Genomic DNA, 15,040 nt, shown 5'->3' on the forward strand with positions numbered 1-15,040 from the left:
ATGCTTCAAATTCAAGCATATTTAAAAAAAAAAAAAAAAACTGATATTTTTGCTACTCTGTGCACTAATTTTCCCTCTTTCTAATTTTTTTTTTAACTTAAAAAGAAATCTTTTTAAATCATTGCATCTTCCTTTCTAAAATTTGTTTTGCCTTTTAAATTTCAGGCATGCCACCAACTACAGTGACACAGAGCATCAGCAGTCCAGTACCTTCGGCAGTAACAGTATCCAGTCCATCTGTGCCAGACATGATGCAATCCCCTCAAGTTCGCAATTCCATGGGAGGACCCCCTCCACCTCCCGTCATGGACGAAGGGAGCCAGGCATCCAATGCCTCTGCTTCCTCTTCATTACCGGAAGAGAGGGTGGAAACGCCAAAACCAAGTAACAAACCTGTGATGTCTCATCCTCCGACACCAAATACATTGCCGTCACCTGGAGCAGCATCTATGTCCTCTTTTCATGATGAATTTGAAAGTGTTTCCAGTCCTAGTTGGCCTAGGACACCTGCAAGTCCGGTAAGTCTTGCTTTACAATGCTCCATGTAGAATGAATGCCCTATTTTATAGGTCAACATTTAAAATATATGCTACTCTTTGAATTTGATTCTTTTATTTCTAATCATTCAAATTTGTTTTACAGATTAAATTACAAGATAAAGTTTTTAATGAATAATTTGATTTTATAAGTTTTAATGTTTTAATTGAAATTAAATTGATTGAATATTATGAAAATTTATTTCATTATTATTTAGGTGCAATATTTGTAAATAAGTCAAAATATTGTTAAAACAAAGCAAATGTTTAGTAATTTGCAATATTAAAGTAGTATAAATGTAATTCAGTACTGCAATAGTAATGTATGAACACATTAATCTATGCAAATTGTGAAATGGATTAGAAAAGACTAAATTTTTGCCTGCGTTAATTATGAAAATTGTTTCGTCCCCCCCCCTATAGAATTCCATTTTATCATAGCATAAAAGCCATGATAGATCCCTTGCATGTTTTAATGATAGTTGTGTGTAAATAATCAATAATAAATATTCATTTATGCAGATTTATAACTTACACTTCCAACAAATAATATTGCATAATTACACAATTTTTAATATCCAATTACATCTATTATTTGTAGCCATCCTAATTTATTTATAAAATTTCTAACATTCACATCATATTTGGTAGTCATTTTCTTTTCCTCTTTATTTCAATCATATTTTAAAAATACTGAATTTTCATTTTATTCAGTTGAAGACATTTTTAGTCATTAATTAAAAAAGAAAATTCAAAATGTTCATTGAATCAATTAAATGTTATTTTAAAATGTATAATTTAAAAATAAAAACATATGCCTATACATGATAGATACATATCTTATGAATTTGAATATTATAATATTTAAATCATTTTGCATCACAGCAAAAATATATACTATCGCTTTCCTGTGCATGAACTTGTTAATTTCAATGAGTTCTGTTGGCAATTTCAAAAGTACAATTTTGGCAGTTTTATTCATAACTTTTCTTAAACTTTTATTACAAATATTTTAAAGCCATTTTTTAAAAAATATTTTTTTCTCAACAAACTTAATTTTTTATTTATAGGTTATTAATAACCAGCCTTATGATCATCACCCAATAAAGGTAATTATTGCTATTGATTTCAAATTTGTTACTTTATGATTCAAATGATTTTTAAGTTTTGTTTCTTGATATTTACATTGCTGTTTATTTTTATTTCAGCGTCCAGATGGAATGCTTAAGTTGTATGACTTGTCTGATGATCCTGATAGAAGATTATTTTTGGATAAACTAATCATGTATCAGGAAGAAAGGGGCACACCACTTTCTCAGTGCCCTACCATTAGCAAACAACCACTCGATTTGTATCGTTTATATTTGGCTTGTAAAGAAAGGGGTGGTTTTGTTGAGGTAAGCTCTAATTTTTTTTTTTAATTGTACTGTTTTATCAGTAGTTTGCATGATTATTAAAAAAATACATTTTTTTTTACTTATATCATTAAATATCATTTTATTAATAATTTACATTTTTAGGTGATGAAAGGTAAAATGTGGAAAGAAATTGCAGGATTAATTGGTATTGGTGCTTCTTCAAGTGCGGCATATACTCTGAGGAAGCAGTACATCAAGCATCTATTGCCCTTTGAATGTAAATTTGATAGAGGGGGTATTGATCCAGTACCTTTAATTAGTAGTCTGGAGTCTAATTCTAGAAAAAAGAATGTCAAAAATGCTGGTATGTATTTATTAATTCATTGAAAATAAATGACTTAAAATGTATTTTATTATTTGATAGACAGTGTAGTTAACCGATTGGGAATTATTTAGGAATTTTAGAAGATTGTGGAAAATTAAGAAAATCAGGAAAATTTATTCTAAAACTGCATTTTTTTTTAAATATATAAATCTGTAATTTTTATAGAAAATGGCAGTTTGGTATTTTTATTAAAGTAGAATGAAAAATCATTGGCAACTAATGAAAATCGTTATTTACTGATAGTAAAAAACAGAGCCTATATTTGTTTCTGTGCATGCACCAGGTTGGAGAAGATTTATATTTAAATTACTGGGGAATCAAAATTTCTAGTATGTTGCATCGACAGTCCTTGTTCAGAATTTCTTATTGTTCTGAAAAGCAACTCTCATACTTCTAGATTATAATGGATTCTGATTCAAATTGCACTGACTATTTTGTGTCTATTAACCAATTTATTATTTGCCTTACTTTTATATTCTATGCACTTATCTAAAAAGAAATTATCTTTTTTATCCCATTTTCTTGCATTAAATGGTGTTGCAATGCTAATATGATGGTATTCATTAATTCATAATTTTTAGATAAAGTTGCAATTGAGGCTAGGTATAGTGTTAGTAAAATTTACAATAAAATAGGTTAAATTAATATTTGGAGCTAATAAAAATAAAAAAAAAGATTTACCACCATATCTAATATAAAATATTATTTCCTACTTTTTTCTGTATGTTAGGAGTTGAGCATTCAACTACTTTGCAGGTGATTTTTTTTTTTATTATAGTTGGTGGGCTAAAAGTTATTAATTCATCATAAGCTCACTTTATTCTTATTTTTTTCTGTGGCCATAAATCAACAGTTAACATCAATGAAATATAAAAGGGAAGAAAACTTAAAATTTGTTTAGTTGGAATTAATTTTTTTAAATAGAAATTTATTTATTTTTTGTTGCAGACATTTTTATTTAATTTCTTAACTTTAAAGTAGCCACTTCAACATTTAGAAACAACAACTGAAACAAAAAATTTCACTAAATAAGTAGAAATTAATAAAATTAATATAAATAGGCATCTTTCTCCAAAAAAATGAACCACAGTAAATATTGGATTAGATGTTTTTTAAAGTATTGCGTATAGTTATTTATTTATTGTAAATTTATGTAATGTATAACTTTTTTTCACTAGGTGGCCCAATGATAGATGGCTATCCTGGTCCATATCCGGGAGGATACCCACCTAACACTGGACCCCATCCAGGAATGATGCCTGGATCTGAATATCCTGGTCCTGGACACCATCCTTCTTATCAGGATCCAATGCACCACTCAGGTTCATCTATGGTAAACCATACCAGCTCAGAGGGAGCCATGGATCCTTTTAGCGATGATATGCAAGGTTCTCAATATCAGCCTCGTCACAATGCTAGCGATAATTATGGATACTCTCAGCCAAATACCAACAGCAACATGCCACCTTATTCTGGTAACCAGCCGAGCGTGCCTTCTACCTCGTTCGGTTACAGTAACACGTCTGGGCAACAGGAGCCTTATAATGATCAATATCCCAACACCATGGTGCCTCCTTCATCGGAAGCGAGCTATAGTGGCAGAAATATGGTGCCAGATCCTTATGCACCACCACCTGGTGGATACCCTCCCAACAGAACTGTAGGACCTTCAAATTCTTCTCAGTATCCTCCTTATCAAACTCCTTGTGGGGATCAAGAAAGGTATTTTTATCTTTGAGAAAATGATGTAAAAAATTCTCATTACTTTTATTTTTATTAATTTAAAATCATTTTGATATTTTTTTTATTATTGTACATAATTTTGTTAAACAAACTGATATGTTTAATTTTAATTATTCAAAAATTCCTCGTTTTGGTAGGGAATTCAAAGATAATTTTTTGTTGTACAAATTTATATATTATTAATACAATTTTTATTTTACCTTAAATGAGTTAATATTAATTAAAATCGAACATTAAAAATATAAGGTAATTATAATATAATTAAAGAATAATTTTTCAAAAAATATTTAGATATTTTTTTTTATTAGTAACCAAAGGTATTAATTTTGAATTATTTTCTGCATAATTTTTTTTAAAACTAATTTGTTTTTCCTCCCTTCCATTCAATGTAATGTTGCATTTTAGAATAAAATTTTGTCTGCATAATTTAATGAAAATGTATTCTTACAGATTTTTTTCTTCTGAAGAGATTTCATTCTTAACTACATTTCCCATAAGTCTTTTTTGAAATGATATTATGTCTCTTCTATCCTGATATTTAGAATTCCAAAGAATGCATTCTAATGTTTTAAAGATTGTAATGTCTTCTGAATAATCTCTGGATTTAATCCTTCATTTGACTGAAGGCAGAATAGGATGCATACAGTTATTTCTTTTCATTCTTAATTCAATATTTTTACTCATTTGGTTTCAGTTTAATATATTTTGAATCTGTTTCTGAAGCTTAATTAAATGAAGATTTTGACTATTAGGTTATAAAGTTAGTTGTTTGAGCATTTCAATTTTGTAAATAAAGAATGCATTTTATCATTATATTGGTAATTAACTACAACAGGAATTCTGAAAATTATATTTTATTAAATAAGCTTGTAGAAGTGAGTAGTGACTAAAAAATTAAATCTCCTCTCAAGACCTACTAATTTTCAGGATTTATAATTAATGATTGCTAAGGCTGCTGATGAATTTATGACTTACAGTTAATTATACAAAAGAGTACTTAGAGTAATTATACAAAAAGTTCTTTATTCTGGGTGCTAAGATAAAATGTCTCTGTATTTTCTTTTGAGGATGTTACTTTTGCATGATATTTTCATTGTTCACTATCATGAAAGTATTCAGCTGGCACCATATTGAATAACGTAGTATGCAGCATAGCCTAGCATAATAACCTAGCATATAGCCAATGCACAAATTTTAAAAGGTGCCTGGAGGATGTTGACTCATGTGGTCTGTTCGCAAGGAATCTTCTTGAGCATCAGTGACTATTGAAACAAATGTACAGCTGTGGGAAAATGGGCAGATATGATACATTTCTATAGATTTCAGTGTCTTCAGAATTGAATTTTATCAGTTTTGAGTTTAATTTCTTTTTAGATAATTATTCTATAATTTTGTAATATCTAAAGATTAAAAAAAAATTGTTCTTTTTATTGTTTAGTTAATTATATTTCTTGATATTTCACACGATTAATCATTTTATGAAGTTTAGTTTTTTTTTTTTTAATTGCCAGCCCGTGTCATGTCTGATGGGAGTGCATTGTTTTTTTCCTGGTGTCCTGGCTTTGCTCTCTTTTTGCTTATCAATAATGGATTTTAATGAAGAGATAGAATGACTGAAAATTAAATTTTTGATTAAATTTAGGGCAAACAAGCTGAGAAGAAGTAAATAATGTATCTACTAGAAATATTCCAGCCAAACTTCTATTTTCTTGGAAATGGTTTCCACTAGTGCTAGTTTTGTATAAACATAAGCTAAAATCACAAATAAAAAAGAAAAGCGAAATGTTTATTGCTTTATTAAAATGCACTTGCATATGCAGATTGTTCTAAAATTTTAGGTCTATAATTTGTTCATTGTTTTAGACCTCTTTTCTTATTCCCAGAATTAACCTAATAAATTTATTTTAGTGTGTAGATTATTAAAATGTTGCAAGAATAATGATAAGAAGAATGATAAAATTGCTAAATGAGGAGGAAACTCAAGGGTTTGATGTAAGCATTTACAGTGAAGTATTAAACAATGGAAATGGGGGCAAATTCATTTCTATAAATGGGAGGGAAGAGATTAATATGTCCTGAATTTTGTAAATTATAGTTTAAAAATCTGAGTTCATATATTTGTTTAGCAAACAGCATACATCTACTACATCTCTGAATATCATCTACTTTTATTAGTATCTTATTGATATAATTTACTTATTATATACTACATCAGTAGTTAGTATGCTTATTGATGATCTTTTTGTTATTTGCAGGTTTGCAGAGCCACAAAGTGCACCTCCAAGTCCTATGATTAGGCCACCTGCTCCCAACAGTTCTGTGATAGGTCCTTCAACCCAAGAATCTTCTCCTTACCCACCCCACCGTTACCCAAGTCAGCCCATGTCTGCCCGAGACAACATGCCACCACAACCGATGGGGTCTTATCAAGGGCGTCCCTCTCTGGGACCTTCCCAGTATCCTAATAGCCAACCTTCTGCTCAGTCACCTTATTCTTCAGCACAACCAGATTCTTACAGAGGTTCTGAATTTCAGGTAATTTAAAAAACTACCTTTTGGAATCTTATCTTCTTATTATTTAATTGTGTTAGTTTTTTTTATTGCATTTTTTTGTTCCATTTATAATTTTTCTATTCCATTTATAAATAATTTTTTTACGAAATATATATTGCTTAAACTTTAAAAACATACTGTCAGGGAAATATATATATGAGTAAGGGATATCTATAATTGCAAAAATTATTTTGGAGTATCATGTTGTGATTTAATTATGCATTTAAGCTCTTAACTTCACAATTTACTTTTGAAAGTCCTTCATATTGTACATAATCAAAATCAAAGGATGATGTATATACACGTTGAATGCAATGCAAATGATTGCATTACAAATGTTGTGAAAAAATTACAGTAAAGCAAATTTTAATTAGATGAAAAAGTAACATTTCATTGTTAGAAAGATTATTATTGAAAATTTAAAAATTGCCAAAGAAGCATATTTAAATATTGATGATGTAGTTGATATACAGGTTGGGTAATATTTTCTGAAGAAAACTGTAGATTTTACAGCTAAACTTAATCAAACAACATCAATGTAGACAATAGTTAAAACAAAATCCAGGATTTTTGTTTTAACTTGTAACTGTTATTTGTTTCCACGTACCAGAAATTACTAAGAGCCTTCACAAATTGCTTTTTTTTTTTTTTTTTTTTTTTTTTTTTAAATCTTGTTGCAGTCATTATTGGGGAAATAATCAACTAATTTTGTTAAACACAATACATTGTACAGAGAATATCCTCTTTAACAAAGAATGTATTTTTTAACACTATGTATGAATACATGAAAACCACACCAAAATGAAGATTTAGATTAACATGCATACATGTTGAACACAGTTGGATGGTTAAAATCATTGGTCAACTGCATCCTGTTTTTAAAATTCTTTCTGTGTTAATGACTTTCTACATAAGCATAAAAAGCTTAAGTTATTTTATTTTACTTTAAAAATCCCATATATATGCATTATTTCATTTCACTGAACAAGGATAAATGAATCAAATGAACAAATATTTCATTTGAATTAACATGTATATAATTTTAATAGAGCATGCTTTCAAATGATTCAAAAGATCTGCATTGTTTTAAAAGTAATTTTAAATAGTTGATAAAGAATTGCAAGTTAAAATGTACCTTTCTTCTATGAAATATTTATTTCTCTCAGCGTTATTGCTGATGCATTAATTTATTTATGAAAAAATTGTGAGGCACCCATTTAATGATAAAATTCTTTCGCTGATAGATAATGTTTATTAATTTATATTTTCTGTCTTAAGGAAAACACAACTAAGTTAAAGATATAATCAAGTTTTTATTACAGTTTGACATGTGACTTTCAACTAAAGTCTTATATAATATTGCAGTGCTGCAAAGTATATATTTTTTGCTTCTATATTTTAGGATACTGTTCCATTCATAATTGTACCTAATGTGTCTTTCTTATGATACAAATATATGTATATATATATATATTAATGTGTAAACTATGTGTCCCATTTCAAGCATGAAGAAATTCATATAAAAATTTCAAATTATGTCATACTGTAAAGTCTTATCATTTCTAATAAAAAATGTATCAACTTTTTAAAAAAGTCTGTCTACATATTTTAATCTCACAGTTGATAATAAATACATGATTATCAAAATTAATTCTCTTAATTTAATTATGTTTGGATTTAGAAGTTATGTTTATTTAAGAATCTTAGTTTAGCCCCATTATTATTCACAGCCCCAGATGTCACGTTTGCAGTCAACACTTATTCAAAGGCTTCTACCTAAGAATCAAACTGCTCAAGTAGGTCTTCAGTGATCAGTATTGCATTCCATAACGCTACACTAACCACTACAACTTTGTTGCTAATATGGTTTATTTTTTCCTGCAGCTATTAACCAATATTTATCTTTCTTATGTGTGATCTATTGGCACAAATTTGCTTATAAACTCTTATGCCTTTATGCTCTTATATTTTTGCATATTTGCTGTTATATATTTTATTGTGCTTTTTGAAATTTATTTTATTATTGCAGTAAAAGAAAATGAATTATTTCTTTGTTGTAATCAATATAATTTTTTAAAGAAATCAATTAAAGTGATTTTGCAGTCTGCTAAAATAATCAATTAAAGTGATTTTGCAGTCTGCTAAAATAATCAATTAAAGTGATTTTGCAGTCTGCTAAAATAATCAATTAAAGTGATTTTGCAGTCTTCTAAAATTTGTAAAATAGTCATTGTTTTTATACAAAACTCTCACTAAAAGGAACAAGGATTTTCGGTTTTTGAGAACTTTTTTTAAATCATTACATTTTTTTTTCCAGAACTATCCATCATCTCAGCAGGGAATGTATGGCCAAAGTATGCCACCTCCTAACAAAGTTGCTCCTCCTAGCAATATGCCTAGTAATATGTACCAGCGAGATATGTATTCTATGGGTCCTAAGCGGCATGGGGACTATTCAAAACCTCATGGTCCTGTTCAGGATCAGTATCATATGAGTTCTTATCCTCAGCAACCGTCTCAACCTCCTTATTCTGGTAAGATATTTGCACTTATTCAATTTATAGCAATTATTATAAAATTTTATTGTTCTCATTTCTATTTAGTCTGTTTGCATATTAATTTGAAAAAAAAAACAATTCTTAAACTGTTTTAAGTTCTTTATTATAAAAAATTTGATTATAAAAAGATTTGTGTAATAAGAATCACAAACCTTAAAGACATTTTAATAGAATTAAATCTGTATTAACACAGAAATAGAAATCTCATGTACTTTTAAATTCTGTATTATAAAAGTCCAAGATATTTTATTAGTAAAAATTTTAATACTTTCCCATCATCTTTCTGTTGCATTTTAATTAAAAATCTTTTGATTTATTTGTGTTATTGACTTTTACATTCTTGTTGAGTTTGAAAATTGCATAAGCTGTACCAGTAAACACATTACGCTACTGCATTTAATATCTCTAAAAACCATATGCAAGTATTATTTACAATTAATACTTTCACAGATTTTGAAATTGTTTAGCTTTTAAGTAAGGAATTAGCCACAGTCAAATGCCAATTATATTCATTGTTCACCCTGAATACGCTGCAGCATGTGCTAACAAAAAAAGATTGTGCAATCATTTACTAGTCGCTCCATGACTAGACTATCTTGTGCTATTATTCATGTAGCCAATTAAATTCCAATATATATTTAATCACTGATTTAAACTATGATTATTTTTTGGATTTTTCAATGGACCTTTTTCATAAATCAATTTTTGAACAAATTAGTTTTAATAAACTTTTACTAGCAATTGAAAAGGATTTGGTTTTATTAAATAAAGATTGGCATAACAATTTTATAATTTTTATAAATTAGTATTTAAAAAAAGTTAGAAAAATATTAATGCTATTTATGTTGATTATTGCATTCATATTTTGACTACAAAATTGAATCTAAATACTTACTGGTCATAAAAAAAAGTGTTTTGGCTCAGTTTTGCTTTTGTATTTCCTTCTGTTATTTTAAAATTAATTAAGTCTGAAAAAATTCCCTTAGAACTAAGATAAAGAGAAATATCTCATTCTTCTTTTCCATGTAAAATAAACATTCTTGCAAAATTTGTTAAATCAGAAACAAATGTGTGATATTTCTACAATTTATAAAACTCATCATGCTCTTTAAAAAGTTATAATCTTGGCAAAATCTTTTGTTTTTAAATCTCAAAAGCAGGTGTTTCTTTTCCTCAGGAAAGATAAAAGTTTATTATTTAAATGCAAATTGTATTTTTATAAATTTAGTTTTTCTTTTATTTTTTCATCTAAATTGGTAGATTAATTTATTAATTACTGGAGGTTTTTCCTTAAAAAACTTTTATTTAGTACATATTTCTGTACATTTTTCAAATGCATTCAACTCTTGTATTATTGTCCTAACATGTACATGCTGAGATTTGTAAAGAATTAAATTTTATTGTTGATATTCTGATAATGTAAAAGTATGTAAATGTAAAAGTTTTTAACGGAAATTTGTGTTGTATAACTGGAAATTGTGGAAAAAAATTAGTTAATTTCAATAGTAGTTTTCGACAAAGGATTGAAAAATAAAGGGTGGAAAATTATTTAAGGCAACTATTATTTTTGATTTTGGATTACATGTGATAAAAATATAAATTGTTGACATTTTTTTAAATGTATGAAATTGAATTAAGGAAAATTTGCTGTAATTTAAAAAATTTACTTCCTAATAGTTTGGTATAGATCTTCTTTATATTAGACTTCTGACTTAATTTGAACATATAATTATGATTTTGTAAATATTTTTCATAATATTCTGCTTTTTAGAAATTGAGATATTACTCAGTCTTATTTATGTTGAGTATGAATTATTTGCTTAAATTTTCATGAAATGTTGAAGATGAATGTTAAATCATGATGACTGTTAGATTTTAGTTTTTGTTGCTTTACAACATTAATATGATCTAAAATTATTGTCGAATCTTGTTGTGAAGTTGCTGGTTTGTCAGTTTACTTTTTTTATCCCTCAGAAATTGAATTAAAATTTGTCATTTGTCCAGAAGAAATTATTATTTTTATTTTGTTTCCCACACTGTCTTGCTTGTTCAAATTCTCCATTCTTAGTTAAATATTTATATAAAAGTTTCTTATTTGGATTGGGATTTCCCCCGCTTTCTGATTTTTCCCCCCCTCCCCTGCCTTTTAAGAAATCTGCAGTTCATTTGTAATAAATAAGATTATTTTAAAGATAAAATGGGCAAAAATTTCTATAAAACATGAATTTAATAGCAAGGAATTACAAATAAAAAAATTTTAGCATTATATATATATATATATATATATATAATTTTAATGATAAGCAATCAACAGCAATTGGAAAGCTAGTGTCAAAGGAAACAACTAACAAGATATCTGGAAAAGTTACCAAATTGTAGAAAAATATTTACTTTTAAAAAAACGGGTTCTGAAGTTGTGAACATTTCTTCTGCACTTGATTCTTATGGACTTATTGATGCTGCTTGTTGTACAAGTGTGATTGATCCTGATTGAAGGCAAACTATGAAATGTCTATTGAATCATACCTATGAAAAACCTATAATTTTTTATTTAAAGCTAGTGATGTGGCTGAGATATATCACAAAGTTCTATTGACCATTAAAGAAAATGTTGGCTAGTTAAGTATGTTTACTATAAAGTACTGGCTGCTTTCTCATATTTACTGTGTGATAGACTTTTAAATTTGTGTTGGAACAATATATTTCTTAACGTGTCTTTAGAAAAATCATATGGTATTGATTTCTTATTTTTATAAATATTTTGAAATGAATATGAAAGCCAACTGATCTGTAGTTTTGATAGGGTTTTTTAAATGTAAATTGATTATTTAATTCAACATTTTTGCATGCTTTTTGTGAATTTTTTCTCTTTAGCCTTTTAATAATTACATCCCTTAAATATATTTGATTGTGTATAAAATGTTTTTTATTTTTATTTATTTTTATATTTTGAACACACCCATCTATTAATTTATTTGGGAAAAAAGGGGGGGACCTTATATTGAGTTCAGTGTCTCTATGTAAAGAAATTTATTAGTTTTATATATAATTTAACTAATTTTGGAAGAACTTCAATGATAATTCAAAACTGCATAATTTTTATGCATGTTTTCCTCCTTTCCAAAGAAATTTTGTATCATGTTTACTAAAATGTAAGATATGAGATTCTAATTATATTTATTACTTTGTAGATCGTAGTCAATATCCTTACCGTCCCACTCATGGCGTACCTCCTCAGGCAGCTGGCCCACCTCAACAAGGTATAGATAAAAAAAGAAAAAAAAAAATTAGTGTGAATTTATCTACAGCAACAATAATTCAAAACGTGTCAATATAGTTGTAATCTTGGATGAAATAATTTTAGAATAATATAAATGTATTTTTGTTGGCAATTTTAAGAATCCTGAAAGTTATTTAGTAAATTTTCTTTTTCATTTTGCTCATACTTATATAGATATAATTAAGAATAAACAATTTTTGGTAATATTGTAGAAAAAAATACTATTGAAGCTATTATAACACTTTTCTCTTTCTCTTCAAATTGCTTGTTATTATTATATCAGTAATAATGGTTTTATTATTCTTATATTTTATAATTTTCTTTGTTTTTCTTTCCGCTAATTTTTTTTTCAAATATTTATTATTTGGTTATAACAGAAGGTGAGAATCCCTTAAATGGTAATTTTTATGATAATGCAAGCCACAAGAAAAGATATAGTTCTCTTAAAAATAGTCATTCAACTTTCTTTATTTAGTATATACAAAATAAATTTGTCAACCTGAAATTTATTTTGAAACATATCATTAGAAAAAATTGAAGAAGTAAATAAATAATATACTTGAATTAATTTTCTTTTTCAGCCTTGATATAATCAAACTAAATAGTTGACAAAAACATTTACGCTAAAATTTTATACTTTTCCTTTCATAATATATACAACCTTTAATATATTGCATCTAATTAGATTGTTATACAAAAAGGTTTGAAAGAAAAATTTCAATTAAACAAAGAATAAGTTTTTGAGTATGTTATAACAGAAAAAAAGAAAGAGAAGAAAACATAATAATAATTTGAAAAGAATTCTGATGTATCAAATGACTGGCATATTCCCGGTTTTACTTTGATTCAGTAAAAGCGATTGTGAAATTATGCTTTCTTTGTGTTGTAGTTTTTAATTGTGCAGATTTTGAGTCATGTTAACTGAAATAGTCAAATCCATTTTCTTGTTTGAAAGAGAACATTCATTAAAAAAAAATTGATATTCTTTAACTAAGTTTTTGTATAAGTCACACTTGCAGTCAAACTTCATAATTATAGAAAACTGCTGCATAGAAAATTGCTCATTTTTTAAAATTATTATTATATGAATTTCTAAATATATATATGTGCCAAGAATATTCTTAGTTACATAATGAAAATGAAGTTAATAAAAGTTATGACACATATGTTACTAAAAAAAACCATAGATAAAAATTCAAGATTTCTTTTGTCATAAATTAAAAGTCTTCAAGTAGTTATATTGAGAGAAATTTAAATTCTTCCATCAATACTTTTCTTCCCCCCTTTTTTTGATTTATTGAAATTATTGTATATTACAAATTTTGCTTATAAAATGAAAGATTTTATAAAAATTGCTTTAAGTTATTTTATCTTTATGGGAGTGTTAATTCCAAAACTGTCAATATTTTTAAGATGCTGAGTATTTTTTAAAGTTTAAAGTTTTCATATTTTTTTTCTTTTATTTTGTAGGCTGGCCACGTGATAGCAGATCATATACATCTGGCCAAAATCAGTACCCACCTGGTCAACGAGAAAATTGGGAAATGGCCAGGCATGGAGAAAACGCTTCACAACCTGGTGGTGCAGCTTGGTCTCGATATGGAGGTCCACAACCTGAGCCTTATCCCCACCACATGGGTCCATCTATGGGTCCCAAAATGATGACTAGAGGTTATGGGCCTAATAAGATGGCGGTGAGTTATTATTTTTTTAAATTTAAGCTATTAGCAGTCAAATGGTTTTTATTAATTTTAAAACATAATCTGTGTTTATATGTATGTACTTTTTAAATTGCATGGAAAAAATATTTTTCAGATTTAGAAATATATCGATTTTATGTAAATGTCAGTTCAATCACTTTAATGATTAATTTTTCAAATATTAACACTGCCATCAAAATAATTGAGTGGTTAGAGATTTTAAGATAATGCAGCTATTTTCTGCCATGATTTCTGTGAACATATTGCAAGTTTTGTTATTGTTAATTATTCATGTCTTTTTTTTTTTTTTTTTTTTTTAAGTTCATTTTGGGACAGCATGAAAAATTAAACAATATTATTAAATTGAAATATAAGGAAACTTTCTGGCACATTTTTTTCCCTAGGCTTTTATTTGTGCATGATTTTTAGGTAAATATGTACTGTGACATCTCTCTATTGTGCCATGAACAAGTTTGGTGTTACAGAAAATAAGCTGCAAACTAAATGAATTAATTAAATTACTTACATTATCTGTAATTTGAAAATCAGAGTATTGTTTGTTAAATTTTTATTTTAATATAGAAAAATAGCTGTCTCATTTAATTTATAAAATGAATTTTGTTTGTGACATCTCTATCAAAAACATTAAAGTATTGATATTCAATGTTGATTTTTAAAAGTCTTAAAATTTTAGCTGGTAATATACTTTTTTAATAATCTGTAAGTACTTAATTTGATATTTATGTAATTTATCTTTATGTAGTTTAATTCCTAAAACTCTTTCCTGTCATCTGTAATGTACTGTATGATGCTTTATTTCATCCTTTCTTCTCCTTTTTTTTTTATTTACCTGAAAATATTTATACATAGTCATACAATCTATGCATATTTTGCTATAGATTTGTTATATTATTGGTTCCCAAATGA

At 27.1% G+C, this 15,040-nt stretch overlaps 1 protein-coding gene across 2 annotated transcripts in view; it reads left to right on the top strand.

The window, feature by feature from the left end:
- LOC129983630 (trithorax group protein osa-like) overlaps nucleotides 1-15,040 on the top strand; it is a 125,051-nt gene that overhangs the window by 106,634 nt on the left and 3,377 nt on the right. Inside the window, exons 8-17 of one of the 2 annotated variants that reach the window (XM_056093165.1) lie at nucleotides 166-518; nucleotides 1,607-1,645; nucleotides 1,745-1,933; nucleotides 2,057-2,258; nucleotides 3,458-4,001; nucleotides 6,278-6,557; nucleotides 8,306-8,371; nucleotides 8,893-9,109; nucleotides 12,325-12,393; nucleotides 13,884-14,107. In XM_056093165.1, coding sequence (XP_055949140.1) covers nucleotides 166-518; nucleotides 1,607-1,645; nucleotides 1,745-1,933; nucleotides 2,057-2,258; nucleotides 3,458-4,001; nucleotides 6,278-6,557; nucleotides 8,306-8,371; nucleotides 8,893-9,109; nucleotides 12,325-12,393; nucleotides 13,884-14,107 — 2,183 coding nt within the window. The remainder of the gene's footprint in view (nucleotides 1-165; nucleotides 519-1,606; nucleotides 1,646-1,744; nucleotides 1,934-2,056; nucleotides 2,259-3,457; nucleotides 4,002-6,277; nucleotides 6,558-8,305; nucleotides 8,372-8,892; nucleotides 9,110-12,324; nucleotides 12,394-13,883; nucleotides 14,108-15,040) is intronic. The other variant, XM_056093166.1, reaches the window with a different exon arrangement.

This window comes from Argiope bruennichi, chromosome 9, assembly GCF_947563725.1.
Source record: "Argiope bruennichi chromosome 9, qqArgBrue1.1, whole genome shotgun sequence".
In the NCBI taxonomy this organism is placed as follows: Eukaryota; Metazoa; Arthropoda; class Arachnida; order Araneae; family Araneidae; genus Argiope; species Argiope bruennichi.